At 40.9% G+C, this 17,264-nt stretch overlaps 1 protein-coding gene across 3 annotated transcripts in view; it reads left to right on the plus strand.

Moving 5' to 3' along the window:
- The window catches only part of LOC131248276 (protein transport protein SEC16A homolog), a 29,156-nt gene extending 11,892 nt beyond the window's left edge, over nt 1–17,264 (plus strand). The window contains exons 8-14 of one of the 3 annotated variants that reach the window (XM_058248483.1): nt 14,337–14,464; nt 14,542–14,653; nt 14,740–15,057; nt 15,269–15,406; nt 15,517–15,815; nt 15,908–16,457; nt 16,564–17,264. In XM_058248483.1, the coding sequence (XP_058104466.1) occupies nt 14,337–14,464; nt 14,542–14,653; nt 14,740–15,057; nt 15,269–15,406; nt 15,517–15,815; nt 15,908–16,439 (1,527 nt within the window). In that variant the 3' untranslated portion in view covers nt 16,440–16,457; nt 16,564–17,264. Of the gene's footprint in view, nt 1–14,336; nt 14,465–14,541; nt 14,654–14,739; nt 15,058–15,268; nt 15,407–15,516; nt 15,816–15,907 lie in introns of all 3 variants that reach the window. The other 2 variants (XM_058248484.1, XM_058248482.1) reach the window with 2 other exon arrangements.

Below are 17,264 nucleotides of genomic sequence, written 5' to 3' on the forward strand. Positions count from 1 at the left end.
TACAATATCTAAACTATTCATCAAATGGATCACAATGCGAATGTACATGGGGCTAAATTATAAAATAGAACATGCAATTGGGCTGGATTATAAAAAGCCCAAAACCGTGGAACCGATCCGGAACTGAACCAGTTTTCATGGTCCGGTTCTGGTTCGGTTCTAGGGTGCTAACGGTCCGGTTCCGGTTCGGTTCTAGGGTGCTAACGGTCCGGTTCGGTTCTAGGGTGCTAATAGTCCGGTTCCGGTTCTGGTTCCGGTTCCGAAAATCCTAGAACTATAGGGAATGGTTCGGTTCTGGTTTCACCCCAGAACTGGACCAAACCGAACCGTGTGCACCCCTACTACTATTCATTCCCTTGAGTGTGAAACGTGCCTACGCTAGGTTGGAACTCCCTACTTCCAACTGGGCCATACTTGAACTATTTAATATTTTCGTACACCGTGTATGTGAAAACGTAGGATCTTCATGTTATAAATATGAATTTTTGAATCTATTATGAGGATATGCTTGATTTTACATGTTGATTGTTGAAATTAATGTGTAATTGATCTCTTATCATGCATCCTAGGATAGTTTCCATCATCCTGCATCAAATTTGGTATCAAAGCCCATATGTCTAGTATAGGATTTTTCTGTTGCATCTAGCTTAGAGTCACATCTAGAGTTAGTAGAACATTCATTGTATATAGGATCATATTGCTGATTATTATTATTATTATTATTATTTTTTGGATTATCATATTGCTGAATTGTCAGCTAGCGTTTCCACTTATACCATTGCTGAATTTTCAGCATAGATAATCTCAGGGTATCACAATACTGAATTTTCAGTTTAGCACCCTTCGATTACTACCTTGCTGAATTTTCAACATAATATTTGAGGATAGTGGCTTGCTGAATTTTCTGGTTGGTTTGTCCAGCTTGATCTCTCGGTTAGTTTTATCATTGTCCTAACATTGTCTTAGGACAGAGTTTCCCTTTTGGAGTTACCTTGTATATGCCCTCACTCGTTCTGGACGTGACTTTGGTCTACATCCCACTATGAATCTAGAGCAGATTGACGAGACCCTTAACGCTATCAACAACCGTCTGACGGCTATTGAAGCGCACAATAAGACCACCACAACTCAATTGACCATGATCAATGCACGTGTCAATTGGCTTGAAGCCTCCCTTTAGGTAAACACCGATACTCGGGAAGATGTCCAATCACAAGTCAAGGATCAAGTTGAGACTGTGCTACTTGCAATTATTAGCCGTGCCTTAAGCCAAATTGTAGAAAGTGATAATTGGCACAGGGATTCAATTTTCCACACTTATACCAAGCGTGGTGGCAAAAACTGTAAGGTGATCATTGATAGTAGCAGTTGCATCAATGTGGTATGTACTTGCATCGTTGACCGCTTAGGTATGCTAGTTGTTCCTCACCTTCAGCCCTATCGAGTCTCATGGGTTGATGCATCTTTAATTCTGGTTTCTTAGCGTTGTCTTATTCCCATCCACTTTTGATCCTATACGGACACGTTGTGGTGTGATGTTTTGCCTATGGATATAGGACACATCATTTTGGGCAGGCCTTGGTTATATGACCCAAAACTATTCGGTCGCTCGAATACGTGTTCGTTTCTGTATGGAGGCAAAAGGATTGTCTTGAAGTCTCTCCCGCCTAAAAGCATCCCTAAAAAAGGAGGATGTTAAGACATGTGGTCCTGAAGATGTGACGAAACTCTAGCTTGAGTCTTTTCTTATAGTTAATGCCAAAGAGTCTGAAAGAGAGACTAAAACTGATTTGACGTTGTATGCATACGTGGCAAGTGAGGTCACACCTAAGATTATTATGGAGATGCCACCCGAGGTTACACCTGAGGGTAGTGTAGAGTTACCATTTGAGGTGAGTTCGGTATTGGAGGAGTCTAATGTTGTTATTCCAGAGGGCATACTGGATGAGTTAACACCCGTGTGGGACATTTACTCATTGACTCTACCAAACCTTCATCACAATCAAATGAGTCCTGGGGAGGATGTGGATTTGGAAAGACAAGTTGATGAGCCTAGGACCCCTATAGATTGCATAACCATGTCTGTGTTCCATAGGCCTTCAGAGTTTGCACATGCATCTACACAACATACGCATGACTTGCATGTGAAGATTAGAAAAAGAATCAATATAAGTAATGAAACATACAAAATGATTGCTGACTCACACCATAGATTTAAAGAGCTTGTTATGGGTGATGAAGTCATGATTAAAATATGTCAAAAAAGGTTTCCACAGAAACCATAAAAAAATTACAAGCCCGTAGCACTGGACCATATAAAATCTTGAAAAGACTGGCTTCGAATGCTTACTTCATAGATCTTCCACCTAACATGGGTATCAGTTCCACATTTAATGTGGAAGATTTTATACCGTTTCATGGACATTCCCCTAACCCTCACATGAACTTTGATGATGATACCCCTGACCTGTCCCAAAACCCATGGTCAGTACCTGACCCCTCTTCTCAACCTTTACCATATGTATCATCCATTCTTATGAGAAGAGAGGAGATGGAGTATATCTTAGATGAAGAAGCGGTTTTCACATGACATGGCGGTTACCAGGAGTACCTTGTCAAGTGGAAGGGCAGACCAAAATCAAACAGTACGTGGATCACAGAGTCGGAGCTTCATCGACGAGACTCGGATCTCCTCGAGCATCACTGCAGCTTTATTTCGCCAAATGTGAAATCTCCTCAGCCGAGAGGAATTGATGGGGACATCAAAGAACACACTCGGGTGCAGTGTTTTCAGTAGCGCCCGTAGCGTACGCTACGTAGCGTAGCGTAGCGATTTCGCTACGTAGCGTTACAAATAGCATTTTTCCCTTGTAGCGCACGCTACAGGGGTCGTAGCGTACGCTACGGATACGTAGCGTGTAGCGCAGGTAGCGTGCGCTACCTGTTTGGTATTTTTTTTTTTTTTTTTTCAGTGCAGGAAACAGTGGTGAACTCAGACCACAAGCCAAACTTAAGTTAAAAAAAGAAAAAACCTAATTCGAAAGGCTTCCACCCCCAAACCGAAGCAGCCGACGCAGCTGCTGTCCCCACCCTTCCATTTGGAGACCAAAAATTCTCTCACAGGGCCAATCCGACGCTGCCGACGCTGCTCCTCTCCCCACCCTTCAATGTTGACGTCGAAAATCTGCTGTCAGGCGCAAACCGACGCTGTTGACATTGCTCCTCTCCCCACTTTTCAATCTTGAGTTTGAAAAACTGCTTCCAGAGGCAAACCAACATTTGCAGTTTTCACTGATTCAATCTCATCTTGAGACAAAAATAGGTACGCTCCTTCCTTTTTCTTTTTTTTCTTTTTTCTTCTTCTCCTCTTCCTTCTTCTCCTTCTTCTTCTTCTTCCTCTTCCTCTTCTTCTCGAACTGCTGCGGTTGCGACCGCAGCTGGGATTCTTCCTCTCTCTCTCTCTCTCTCTCTCTCTCTCTCTCTTCTTTCCCTCTTTTCTTTCGGTTTCCCCCTCTTCTTTTTCATTTTCGGAATAGATTGCGTGGCTGTTTCACAGCCACGCACTTATTATTATTATTATTATTGTGTTCAAAACAGCCACGCACTTATTATTATTATTATTATTATTGTGTTCTGCGGTGCACGTTGAACAGTGCACTTGCACTATTTTGTTACACGGTCCGTTGTAATGTTTATTTTCCATCTAACCTGTTAATTGGGTCACATTGACATGGATGAAGGGAAAACACACATGTCAGCTTGATCTAAAACTTTTGTAGCCCCCAATAAAATTTTAATGGTGGACGTTTAATTATTGTTGTTTCTTATGGTGCGGTCCACCTGAGCTTTGGATTTGCCTCATTTTTGGGCTCATGCCCTAAAATTATTTGGCAAAATGGATGGACGGTGTGGATATAACACATTTATCATGGTGGGGCCCAAAAAACTTTGACACTTGTGTGCTACACTTCACAATCCGAGTCCCACCTAATTCGGGCCCTTAAAAAATTGTACACGAGACATGTATTAACTTAAAAATAATAAGACCCTATCCATCAACTTCTTACTATTTAATATTTATCATATATATATATTAAAAAATTAAAAAATAGAAGTATTGTGTAGCTTATGCTACACGCTACGCTATTTCGCTACACGCTACGGAGGGTTGAATGCTACGCAACACGCTACCGCTATTTAAAACACTGCTCGGGTGTACCAGAGATGGAGACGACCACCCACATCAGCTCAGCTTTCTTTGTGGATGAGAAACGAGTTCCAAATGGGGGCCCGCCGGGCTATTTTGAAGACCCTATATGCATTGGGTGTGCATCAGGAAGACTCCACTTTGGGATGATGCATGTAGGATGCTTAAGAGATTATTTTAGTCATAGGATTTCTATTTTGTGTCGATCCGACCTTTGGATCTTGTCGATTAGGCCATCGGCCACCAGATCTTTTAGATCTGGGCCCCTTGGACTCTGATCTTGCATTCTCTATGTCTTTTGTTATTTTTAGGAGTTATTTGATGGTTGAGATTGATAATATTTGTTTTTGTTTTCTTATATTGGATGATGAGCCACTTTACTTAAGTTAGTGACATAGTTGTAATTATGTTGGATTTTAATTCCGAATTTTTTATTATGAAACCACAAGGGGAGTGGAGTTCTAACCCTAGTGAAGATTTGAGAAGAAAAGAAGAGAGAAGCTCTCTTGTGTGAAGGAATTTTCCTCATTATTTTATAGGTTTTTTTTTTTTAAAAAAAAAAAAACCCTCCCTTCCAATTAAATTGTGGAAGGGTAGAAGCTTGTTTGGTGGTGGATTCTAAGGTATATCCTTCCTCTTTATCTTCTTTAAAAGGTATTCTTCATCTTACATCCTTCCTTTGTAGGTTAGTATATTTTGTTAATTGAATTACTTTACAGACTCTTTCATAATCTCCACGTTGCATGCTAGCATTAAATCATGTGTCCTGCATCATGAGTCGAGTTGAGGTGGGCCGTGGGCCAAGCTTGGCTTGACTCGTCCATGCTCTCCTTGCTCTTCTCGAGCTCGCCCTCGAGCTTACCATTGGAGCTTGCCTTGTTTGCCAAACCTTTTAAGGCGAGCTAGTAGATTGAGTCAAGGCGAGCTTGCTCCCGCCTCAATTTATTATATATTTTTACTGCAAAATACAAATTAAAAGCCAACAACTTTTAGTCCAAAAAGTCCCACATGTAAAGTAAAAAAAATAAAGTCTCACATATACTATATAGATGCCATAACATCAAGTACAAAAAGTAAAAATATATTACAAAATACAAAAGCTTAAAACTTTAAAAGTGTGCATTCCTTCATGCAGTTTTGGATGCATTCTCGTTTTGACTTCCATTCTTGTCCTCATCCTTCTCAACATCGAAACTGTTACCACCCCAAACCGGATGCAATCAATCTTGTGTACATATCTGTGCCTCAACTATTTTCGAGGCGAGTGAGCTTCGATACTTGCTCATAACTCTACTCCCCGTGCTAAAAGTTGATTCTGATGCCACGATCGAAATTGGAATTGACAATATATCTCGTGCCATCACCGAAAGTCTAGGGTATTCACAAGATCTCGACTTCCACTACTGCAAAACATCCAAATCCTTCACTTCTGATTCAGTTTTATGCATTTATGTTTCTTCTTCATCTAAGAAAGACATAAAATCATGAAATCGCTTTCCTCCAATAGAAGTAATACACCTAGATTGAGGAGTAACTACTATACCGGATGTTGCGGTGATGGTGCCAACATGTGAAGTGAACAACTCTTCAACTGCAGCATGAATAATGATGGTTTCCATTGAAACTCTTTCAGAATTGGAATAAAACGACCTGAAAATGTACCTAACCATTGCCATCTTGTATCGTGGATCCATAGCAACTGCAATAGCCATTAACAAATGACAGTCAACTCAATACTTATTGAATTTTGTTTGCATTCCCATAGCCATCATTTGTAAAAAAGCTGGACCCTCATTAACACACTTTTTCAGAGCGTCTATAATAAAAATGATTTCGAGAAGAAACTGGTTTGTCGTAGAAAAAATCTTCGTGCAGTCATAAAAAACTTTGAGAAACTGATAAAGCTGTTCAGCTTTCATCCAATTTTCATCACTAGGCACGTATGTGTACGTTTTATCACGCGCCACAAGTTCAGAGAATGCAACTTTAAATTCTAAAGCAGTATTCAACATTTCATAAGTTGAATTCCAGCGCATGCGAACATGTAATTTCAACTGTCTTTTAGATTTCAAATCTAAATGTTGGATTATATCATTCCACGTACTTAGTCTTAAAGGTGTCCTGCTTATATATTTGATGTTATCTCGTATGTTGGTGATCGTGGACTCAATTGCTTTTAGTCCTTGTACAATCAAGTTTAGTATGTGGGCACAACATCTGACTTGGAATATTTTACCCTCAAATAATAAATTTTCGGTTGCTTTGAATTGAATACGTAAGAAAGAAACCAAAGTGCCATTGGAAGAGGCATTATCTAAAGTTATTGAATAGATTTTTTTATTAATTTTTTTTTCGATGCCCTACTCAACAAGACAATTGTAAATGCAGTCCAACATTACCACACCAATATGAGGAGGCATGTAGCGGAAGTTTATAATATTCTTTTGGAGTTTCCAATCTGCGTCAACAAAGTGTGCGATTAATGACATGTATCTCTTTCTTTGATTCGATGCCGTCCACATATCCGAAGTCAAATTTATTCTTGATACGGATGCTAAAAGAGCTTTCAAGTTTGCTTTCTCAATTGCATGCATCTTCATGCACTCTGTTCACAGTAAGATGAGATGCCTTCTCACATTGGTATTAAGGAATTAGCAAAATCCCATAAAAAATTTGCTTTCTAAACGGCTTCTTATCAACTATCACAAATCTTGCATACCACTCTTTTAGCTTTTCCTGATCATACTTATAGGTGGAGAGTGTAGCTTGAGAGTCGTCATTTTCAGAAACGGTAAACGAAAACAGCTGTTGGACTTCACCAATTGACGTTCTTTGTCTCTTCACACATTTATCAAGATGTCTCTAATTATGAGTAGTAAAACCAGAATGCTTGCCGTAAAGAGTTTTATTAATACCTGCATCTAATCTTAACCGAACCATCTGGTAGCGTGATTTCATCGAAAATTTTTATATCGCTGATCTTTTTTTTCCTTTTACTGAACCTGAAGTCATTTCAACTTTGTTTTCCACCACTTCTCCTTCCACAATAAGAGGAGATGTGACTGACGCCCTGGCACCGGGGGTACTTGGGTTTTCCTCACTAGTCATTTATAAATCAAAAGATAACAAGAGTAAGGTAAGATCGGGGCCTTTACATGTTGACATAATTAGTCAATCGCATTTATATGTGTATATAAATATATAGTACAAACAATATCGGGGCCCCTCCATAAATTACAAGACACGTGTCTCAAGTAGTCCCCTAATCAATAAATCCGCCGGGGTACATCCATATGCATAACTATAGATTGTCCTTAATTGCTTCAAATTTCGTTACTAATTGTCTCTAAATGTCTCACGTATTCGTACTTGTCTCTATCTAGAGGTGCTAATTGTCTCCATCATACCATGTACTGTCCTCATACAATTTACATACAAGTCGAAATTTTGGCAGTATCTCTCCATATTCTCCAGATATATGTAAAATTTAATATTGATTAGTTGCCACATGTAATCCATTATACATGAATAGAGGCAACAAATTAGTAGAGAGCCACATATCTAGAGAAAATATAAGGAAACACTACCGAAATTCGAATTGCATGTAAATTGAAAACAATTACCATCTAAGTACATGGTATGGTACTGAATCATCCAAAATGGGACAATTTAGGAATCCATATCAAATAAGCATTTCCAGTCGAATGACTGTACTTGTTTAATATGATTTCCTAAATGGGGGGGGGGGGGATACATTACTAAACCACTAGGTGGCCTAAATACTAATTAACGACATCAGTTAACAAAGAATCATAAGCACAAACATTTAAAGGTAAGTTAATATATTTATAGTAAGGCAAGTTAAGTTAGTGTATTTAATCTCTACAAGTAAAAAACTTAATACATCTTTCATAATTTTAATATTCTCCTTAATACTCATCTCCTCCATTTGAACTGGGATCAGATCCATCATTTTCGTCGTCCGTGCACGAAATTGTGGCATCTTCTCCAAGATGGTCGTTAACCTCCCTTGAATCAGAAGGTGGTGAGACTTTTCCGTCATGTTCTTGTATGGAGTTAGTTTTTTTTTTTTTCTTTTTTTTTAAAAATTTTTTTAAAAAGTTTTTTAGTTTATTATTATTATTATTATTATTATTTAGTTTTGTTTTGTTTTGTTTTGGTGAGATGATCTATACGGAGTTCCCAAGATCTTGTAGAATGAGGCGAATCTGAAGATAAACTTCGATGGCTTCTTGCCAGTCGAGCTTGACCCTGCTTTGGCGTCATGTTGTCGAGGAGGACATCATTGATATCTAGATGCCTCTGCCTCTTCCTTGCTTAACTTCACTGCAATTTTTAATTGCTTTTCTTCCAAAGATCTCAATCTAGCTTCCTTCTCCTTGTCCTCTTTCTTACTAATTCCCTTCACTCTCTCTATTTCGAATTTTCATTGATTAAAATAGGCATGTTATGCAGTCTTGTGGCTAGTTCTGTTGTATTCGGTGTGGGGGAGGGGATGGAAGGCTTCTTATCGGAGTCTACGGGATCCAAAAATAAAACTTGTAACTCTCGTGATGCTCTGGGACATAGTTTTGCGTCCCCCCGATTTGATAAGTGTAGTCTAAACCGATTTGTTTTGTTTACTAATCTGGCTCCACACAAATTGCATTGAATCTTCATTCTTCCAGAGTCTGGAGAGTAAACTTCGGAACTATAATACCAAATGTTGGTGGATGAATCATTTGAAGACATTGTTGCACACCCTTTTATTGTAAGATGAGTTTTTTAATTTTAATTTTTTTTTTAATTTTTTAATTTTTATAAATAAGAAAATTAAAAAAAAAAATCATTCAAATCTAATATATAAGTGTAATCCTTAATATCCATTCATAAATTCACAATTAGAATTCAACGTAACAAAATTCAAATCTAATACAGTTACACAAATGTAACTATCAATAAACAAAATCATGCAAATCTAATTCAAAATTCAACCCGACCCAACTGACCCACACCAGACCCAACCCAACCCAGCCCAACAGACCCAACCCAACCCTAACTCGAACCACACCTGACCCAACAGACCCAACCCTAACTCGAATCACACCCGACCCAACCCAACCCAACCCAACCCACTCAACCCGACTTAACCCGACCCCCAAATCTCATATTTGGGATTTGGGGTTTTACTATTTTCAAACAATTATATAAAAATAAAAATAAAAAATCAAAAGATCAGAGGTACCTTGTTGCTGAGAGAGAGAGAGAGAGAGAGAGAGAGAGAGAGAGTTCAGTGGGTGGGTGCGGGCCGTGTGGCTAAGACGTTGAGTCGGGCAAATGCTTAGCCGGGCAGATGCCGGGTCAAGCGAGTGGCTGAGAGAGAGAGAGAGAGAGAGAGAGAGAGAGAGGGTGGCAGGTTGGGTAAGGAACAAGGTGTTCCAAAACGGTAATGGTGGCCGTAATGGCTACCACGGTTATGATACGGGCCATAACGGCCGTTACAGCCCCGTATCGGCCGTTACGGCCGTTTTTTATTTTTTGAAAATTGTTGTTATTGGGCCGTTATGGGACCATTACGGCCCATTTTTCTGTAATGGCCGTTTTGACCCTGTAACACGTAACGGTTATGGCCGTTATGTAACGGATTTTGAATACAATGGTAAGGAAAGCAAAAGGTAAGAAAGGGACGGGATGGGTATGTTTGTTTGTTTGTTTGTTTATATATATATATTCGAGCTGAGTCAAGCTCCACTCTGCTCGACCTCGCTCATTTTCGAAACGAGCTGGGTCATATGAAGCTTGGCTGGCCTCAAGTCGTCGTTCAAGCCGAGTCAAACTGAGCTAGATCGAGCCAAGCTGAGCGAGCTTTTCGAGCTAGATTGGCTTGTGTACCACGCTAATCATCGTTAGGCTTGCACAAAGGGTCTTTAAGCCCAAGATCTACTTAATTACAAAGATCCATTTGAAATGATTTTTTAAGACCTCCGATAATAAGTTTTTGATTTGTTGGACTAAATGCCCTTGCAACTATCCCCACGCTAGTAAAAGCAGTTGCATTTGCGAATGTTCGTGGAGCCCACAATATTTTCAAATATGGACCGTTGAAACCTCCCTTTGGTCCACTGCATGTGCCGTCCACTGCATGTGCCATCCAACCTGTTCATAAGGTCACACTTGTCTGATTTTTTATTTTATTTTTTTTTGTGAGGGGGGGGGGGTTACACGAATTTCAGCTTGATCCAAATGGGCCATTGCCCCACATCTTCGAAACGATGGATGTTCAATCCCCACTATTTTCTAAGGTGTGGTTCACCTGTGAGTTGGATGCCTCTCATTCTGTAGTTCATGCCCTAACCTTAAAAGCTAAAATGGATGGACGGCGTGGATAAGACATGAATCGCATGATGAACTCCATGGACAGTGACCCAAGGCTATATATAGTAGACCCCACATACCAACCGTGACCCCTAAAACGTGAGAACCGCGATCCCTCCCAACTACGACCTATACTGTGTCTACGAGTGCAAACTGCAATCCCTAAAACGACCCAGTTGCGACCCAAATGTTCTTGGGGCCCACGATTATGTTCGATCATTGATGTGAACCATTGAAACCTCCATTCGGTCCGCTGGTGGAGCCATCCGTCCCGTTCATACGGTCACACGGGTTTGCTTAAGGGGAACATACAAATTTCAGCTTTGATCAAAATACCTTGTTGCCCCTACAAGTTCTAAACGTTGGATGTTCAATCTACTGTTTCCTAAGGAGTGATCCACTTGTGAGTTGGATACCTCTCATTCTTTGGCCCATGCCCTAACCCTAGCCAAAACGGATAAACGGCGTTGATGGGACACGAACCTCATGGTGTGCCCCATGGATGGTAATCGAAGGCCACATAGTAGACCCCACATACTAATTATGACCCCTAAAACATGACAACCGTGATCCCTTCCACATGCAAGCTGCGATCCCTTCCACATGACAACCATTGAATGCAATATGGGTCGATGTTGGGTCGTTTTAGGGATCACAGTTTGCATGTGGAAGGGATCACGATTATCTGTTTTAAGGGTCTCAGTTGGTATGTGGGGTCTACTATGTGGCCTTGGGTTACCATCCGTGGGGCACACCGTGAGGTTCATGTCCATTCCATGCCGTTTATCCGTTTTAGCTAAGGTTAGGGCATGGGCCAATAAATGAGAGGTATCCAACTTACAGGCGGACCACTCCTTAGGAAACAATGGAGATTGAACATCCACTGTTTAGAACTTCTAGGGGCAACAAGGTGTTTTGATCAAAGCTGAAATTTGTATATTCCCCTTATGCAAACCCATGTGACCGTATGAATGGGATGGATGGCTCCAGTAGTGGACCAAAGGGAGGTTTCAACGGTCCACATCAATGATCGAACATAGTCGTGGCTCCCATGAACATTCCCAGCACGCAACCACCTTTACAGGTGTGGGGAAGATGGATGTTAGGGCATTTTGGTCTGAAAAAAAATATCAAAAAGCTGTTAGAGGTCTTCAAAAAATCAGAAGGGGTCTACTTTGGCAATTAAAGTAACCTGAGGTATACTTTGGTAAAAATCCCATATAGGAACTTAGATGTGAGCTTTAGTTGTTTCTTGAGGCTCATTTGTAATCAACATTTTCATCCATAACTCCAGTTGATAGCATGCACTGTGAATCTGTGATAACCTGACCTTATTATCGAACACTTGACCAAACAGCACCAAAATCAAGTTGCCTGCTCTGCTTCCATTAAAGCTGGACTATGCACTTATGCCTGGACGGTTAATGTCATGACAGATCTAGCCAATTTAATATATGCATCAGGAGATTGGTTCCAAAAGCCATTAGATGAACCAGCGAAGAAAGGAGAGTAGTAAATGGGCGAATTAGTTCATTCTGCATAAAATTAAATGGAAGCTTGCCTAGTGAGAAATATGTTGTTCTCTCTCCATATGTATCATAAGAGTTTCAGCATAACAGGACTTCCCATGGGCAAGTGGCTTTCCCATTTCCCACAGTGCTCTCTGTTATTGAAAGGTTGATTAGGAAATTCAGGATCATTTAGGGCCTGTTTGGATTCATGGAAGGGAAAGGAAACTTTGTTTCCCGTGAAACTCACTTTCTGCCATTTGTCAAGGCTGTCTTTTTCGGAATTTGTGGGAAACACCATTTCCCACTTCCTATTTTGTTGGAAAATAAATGAACTTATTTTCCCACCTCCACCCCTAAGAAAGGCATTTTCCTATGATGAAAGGAGATGGTTTTTCACGGGTTAAGCCCAAATTTGCTACCATCCATCATATGTGCCAAATGAGCCATCTTCGATTATATGCGCCACATGTACCACTATGCCACATGTTATAATGTGCCCTAAGTGTCACCATCCATCTTCTCTTGCACCTTACATGTGTAAAGAGTCCCACATGTGCTAATGTGCCACACGTAACACCATCCATCTTCTTTTGTTTCTCATGTGCTAGTGCTATATGTACCTCCATTCATCTTCTCTTGTGACCCACTTGTGCAAAGCACGCCCATGTGCCACTATGCCACTATGCCATCAGCCATCTTCAATTGCTCCAAATATGCCACATGTGCCAATGGTGGCCAATGTACACAAATGCTGCCATCTGACTTCAATTGCCTACATGTCCAATGTGCTAATGTGTGACTTGTGCCATGTATACCAGTGTATAACTTCAATTGGCTACATGTCCAATGTGCTAATGTGTGACTTGTGCCACTGTACAACTTCAAGCACCTCACATGCACAACGGGTGCCACGATTTAGCTTCCAAGTGCTCACATATGCGACACATGTCACATGTGCCAGCAAGGTGTTTCGTAACAGTAACGGTGGCCGTAACGGCCACCACCGTTACCTTTACAATATAGGGCATAACGGCTTGTATGGCCCTGTAATGGCCGTTACGGTTTCTCTTTTCTCTTTTTTATTTTTTATTTATTGAAAGAACCACCGAAAAACCTGTATCTACCCCGTAATGTTGATTAAAAAGTATGAAAAACCTGTATATGTCCCCTAATAGACCATTACGGGGCTATTCGCTATTATGGCCTTTATAGGGGATGTAACGTGCCGTTAGCAGCAATTACGGATCATTTTTTTTCCATAACGGTTGTTATGGCCGTTACGACCCTGTAACGTGTAATGGTTGCCACCGTTACCTTTACGTAACGGCCTTTAGGCCCCGTAATGGCTTTTACGGCACACCACGTGCTAATTTGGCACATGCTAGTGATTACACAGGATTATTTTTTTTCTCAACTTTTTTTTTTTTGCCAAACAACAAATTTGAAAATAGATCCTAGATTTCTTAGAAATCTTGTTGAAAGACAAACGATGAAAACAATGTTTCCTTTCCCATAGTTTCCTAGAAATAAGGTTTCCCAAGAAATACTATTCCTTTCCTATGCTTTTTATGAATCCAACCAGGCCCTTAGAGAAATTTGGAGAAGTCACAGGTTGAATTTTTAATCAAAAGTGTTAGTGATCTCAGGCTGTGAGTTGAAACATCTTCACCTTTTGTGCATGTCATGTACTTATATGGAGATGTCTCACTTCACCAGTTAGCCTTGTGCACTACCTAAACTCAAGAGGTGGGAGTATTTTCTTTCTGGTTTCAAAACCTGTGCAAGGACATTGTCTCTCCAGTTTATGGAGATGTCTCACTTCACCAGTTAGCCTTCTGCACTACCTAATTTCAAGAGGTGTGAGTATTTTCTCTGGTTTCAAACCTGTGCAAGGACATTGTCTTTCCAGTGTATGGCGGGGGATGCTTTCAATGTGACTTATTGACCTCAAGGAAAATGCAATTTCTTATGCCCTGTAGATGAGATTGACAGCACTAACATCTTAGACATTTCATTTTGTTGCATTCTATGAATCGCTGCCTCATTAGCCTCAATAGGATACTTATTTATCAGAAGAAGAAGAAGAACACACATCACATTTTACTGAATTTAAAGGTAACTTGTAAAATCCATCATTGGATTGCTATGATATAATACTTGGCTGCATATGAAATACCTATGCATAGGTGTATATATTGTTGTCACAAGTATATGTTGATTTTGCCTATTGATTTTCTGGACAGAGGACAGAATTATATGAATACTCAAAGGTGCTCGGAAATTCTCAGTTTATCTTACTACCATTTCAACCATATAAGCTTATTTATGCTTACATGCTAGCTGAAATTGGGAGAGTATCTGATTCTTTGAAGTGAGTAGCACCATCCCCCTCGTCTCTTTACTGTGTGTACTTTATCCTTCAGTACTTAGTCAGCATTGTTGTCTCAGGTATTGCCAAGCAATGTTAAAGACACTTAAAAATTCCAGCCGTGGACCTGAAGCGGAAACATGGAAATCGTTATTATTGTCTCTTGAGGAACGCATCCGGACCCACCAACAGGTACCCTCCAAACAGCCAAATCCAACTTGCTAGTCTATGTAGTTGGTTTATTTTTCACTCATCTACTGCAAATCTTCCATTTGCAGGGTGGATATAGCACAAACTCAGCCCCTGCAAAACTGGTGGGTAAATTGTTCACCTCTATTGATAGATCCATTCACCGGATGATTGGTGCACCACCGCCACCCATGTCACCAGCATCTCAGGGCGGTGTCCAAAGTAATCAGCAGGATAACCACCAAGTGGCCCCAAAGATTGGAAATAGTCAATCAACGATGGTCATGTCATCATTGATGCCATCAGCATCAATGGAGCCCATAAGTGAATGGGCGGGTGATGGCAATAGAATGTCAGTGACCAATAGAAGCATCTCAGAGCCAGATTTTGGTAGAAGCCCAAAACAGGTAGATATTCGTGCTAACACTTAAATCATTTTACCTATTGGCCGACAAAGGCAGTTTCACGCAACTCTCTCTCTCTCTCTCTCTCTCTCTCTCTGATAAAAAATTATTTGATAATGATTCAGTGCTGTTCCTTTATGTCGCTCATGCCATTCATATGTAGTTAGTAGGTAATTTTGTAAAGCTTTCCCTTGATGACATTGTGTGGCATCAGGTTGATGCATCCAAGGAAGTGGCCTCAACTGGTGGTAAAGCATCAGTAGCAGGTGGACCATCTCGTTTTGGTCGCTTTGGGTCACAGCTCCTGCAGAAGACCATGGGATGGGTATCAAAATCCCGCTCAGATCGCCAGGTAATCTCCTGCAAAATTTGCTTGTCTGGATCTCTCTTTAATTTTCTTTCATTGAGACCTCAACTAAGTTCTCATTTTCTCTGTTTTTATTCAATGTATTGCCATTAAAGGCAAAATTAGGTGAGCCGAACAAATTCTATTACGATGAGAATCGGAGGAGATGGGTAGAGGAAGGTGTGGAACCCCCAGCTGAAGAAGCAGCCTTACCACCCCCACCAACAACTGCATCTTTCCAGAATGGTACACCTGATTACACCATAGACAGTGGATCCAAAGCGCAAGGTTTACCTCCCAACGGAGGACCAGAAACCAAGAGTCCAAATCCCCTGGAACATAGTTCCGGGCTTCCACCAATCCCACCCAGCTCAAACCAATTTTCTGCCCGTGGCCGGATGGGTGTTCGTTCGAGGTAAATGCATATAGATCTGTTAACTCTTGCTCTGAATTGCCCCCTTTTGAGGTTGAAATTGTGTTGACGATCCTTGGCTGAGAGTTTTGCAGGTATGTGGACACCTTTAACAAGGGTGGAGGGACTCCAACAAACTTATTCCAGTCACCTTCTGTTCCAGTTGCCAAATCCGTGGGTAGTGCCAAGTTTTTCGTTCCCACCCCTGCAGCCTCACTTAACCAGACGGTAGATGCAACGGGAGAAAGCATTCCAGAAGCTTCCTCTAGTGAAGATCCATCTACATCAGTCACAAAGGAGTCCTCATTTTCATCACAGTCATCGTCGCCGTCACCCATGCAACGATTTCCGAGTATGGATAATCTTACCCCGTTAAACAGGGGAGTGGCAGCATCGAAAAATGGGAATGCCTCCATTCCTTCCCACTCGCGGGCAGCGTCATGGGGTGGAAGCATCAGCGATTCATTCAATACTAACACTAGTGAAATAAAACCTCGAGGAGAGGCATTGGGCATGCCACCTTTGACCTTTATGCCCGGTGACCCATCATCAGTGCGTCCAAACGATGCATCTCTGATGAACAGTGGTGGCAATTTTGGGGATGACCTTCACGAGGTCGAGCTTTGAGCCATCGCTGTGAAAAATGTAAATCCCAATAGCTTTTTTTTTTTTTTTTTTTTAATTTTATTTTTGTGACAACTGAGAATCAGGTCAGCATTTCCGCGTGTTCTCACAGTAATGTGTTGTGCAGCAGGCAACTGAGTCTGCTTTCGTACAGGGAACTCAGTGGGAATCCTGCTGTTTGCATGCATTCTCAAAATTCCTGTACTTCTACATGTGCTCTGGTTGGAATGCCTGGGAGCTGGTGTCCTCGTACAAGCCAAACAGGATATATGTGGGCAACATTGTACAGTTCATTTGTTGATTTATTGAAGACAGGAATTCCCATATATTGTTTTTGGGTTGGCCTTGAAGAAAGCAAAAGAGGGACTGGTACCACTGCTTTTCCCCAACCTTCCAGGGAAGAGTTTTGCTATTGAGGAAAAAAATAATGAGTTCTTTCAGTTTTTTTACATTGGCATTTGGCATCAAGAGGACCGACTGGACACTGTAGAATCAGGAGTTAAATGGTTGATCTTCCGCAAAGCTGAATTGTATGTTGTGAGGTTCCCGTGACAATTGGATGATATCATACTTACGGCTGACTGAATTTTTTTTCTTACTGGTCACAGCAATGACAATGTGCTGCTATCATGCTTTCTTGCCCTGAGTTGTTTTTCGTGCCATTGCAAGAACTTCATCGTCAAGCTGGGCTTTTTTGCCTTTATAGTGTCGCCCTTGAAGAAATATAGAAATGTTTAGGTTGAGGATGCCACGGGGCATGTGTTCTACTGATACGGATGGGGAACTTTTTAGGTCCATGGATGAAATGTTTGTTCAATCCCATTCTCT

Source organism: Magnolia sinica, chromosome 6, assembly GCF_029962835.1.
Source record: "Magnolia sinica isolate HGM2019 chromosome 6, MsV1, whole genome shotgun sequence".
NCBI classification, from domain to species: Eukaryota; Viridiplantae; Streptophyta; class Magnoliopsida; order Magnoliales; family Magnoliaceae; genus Magnolia; species Magnolia sinica.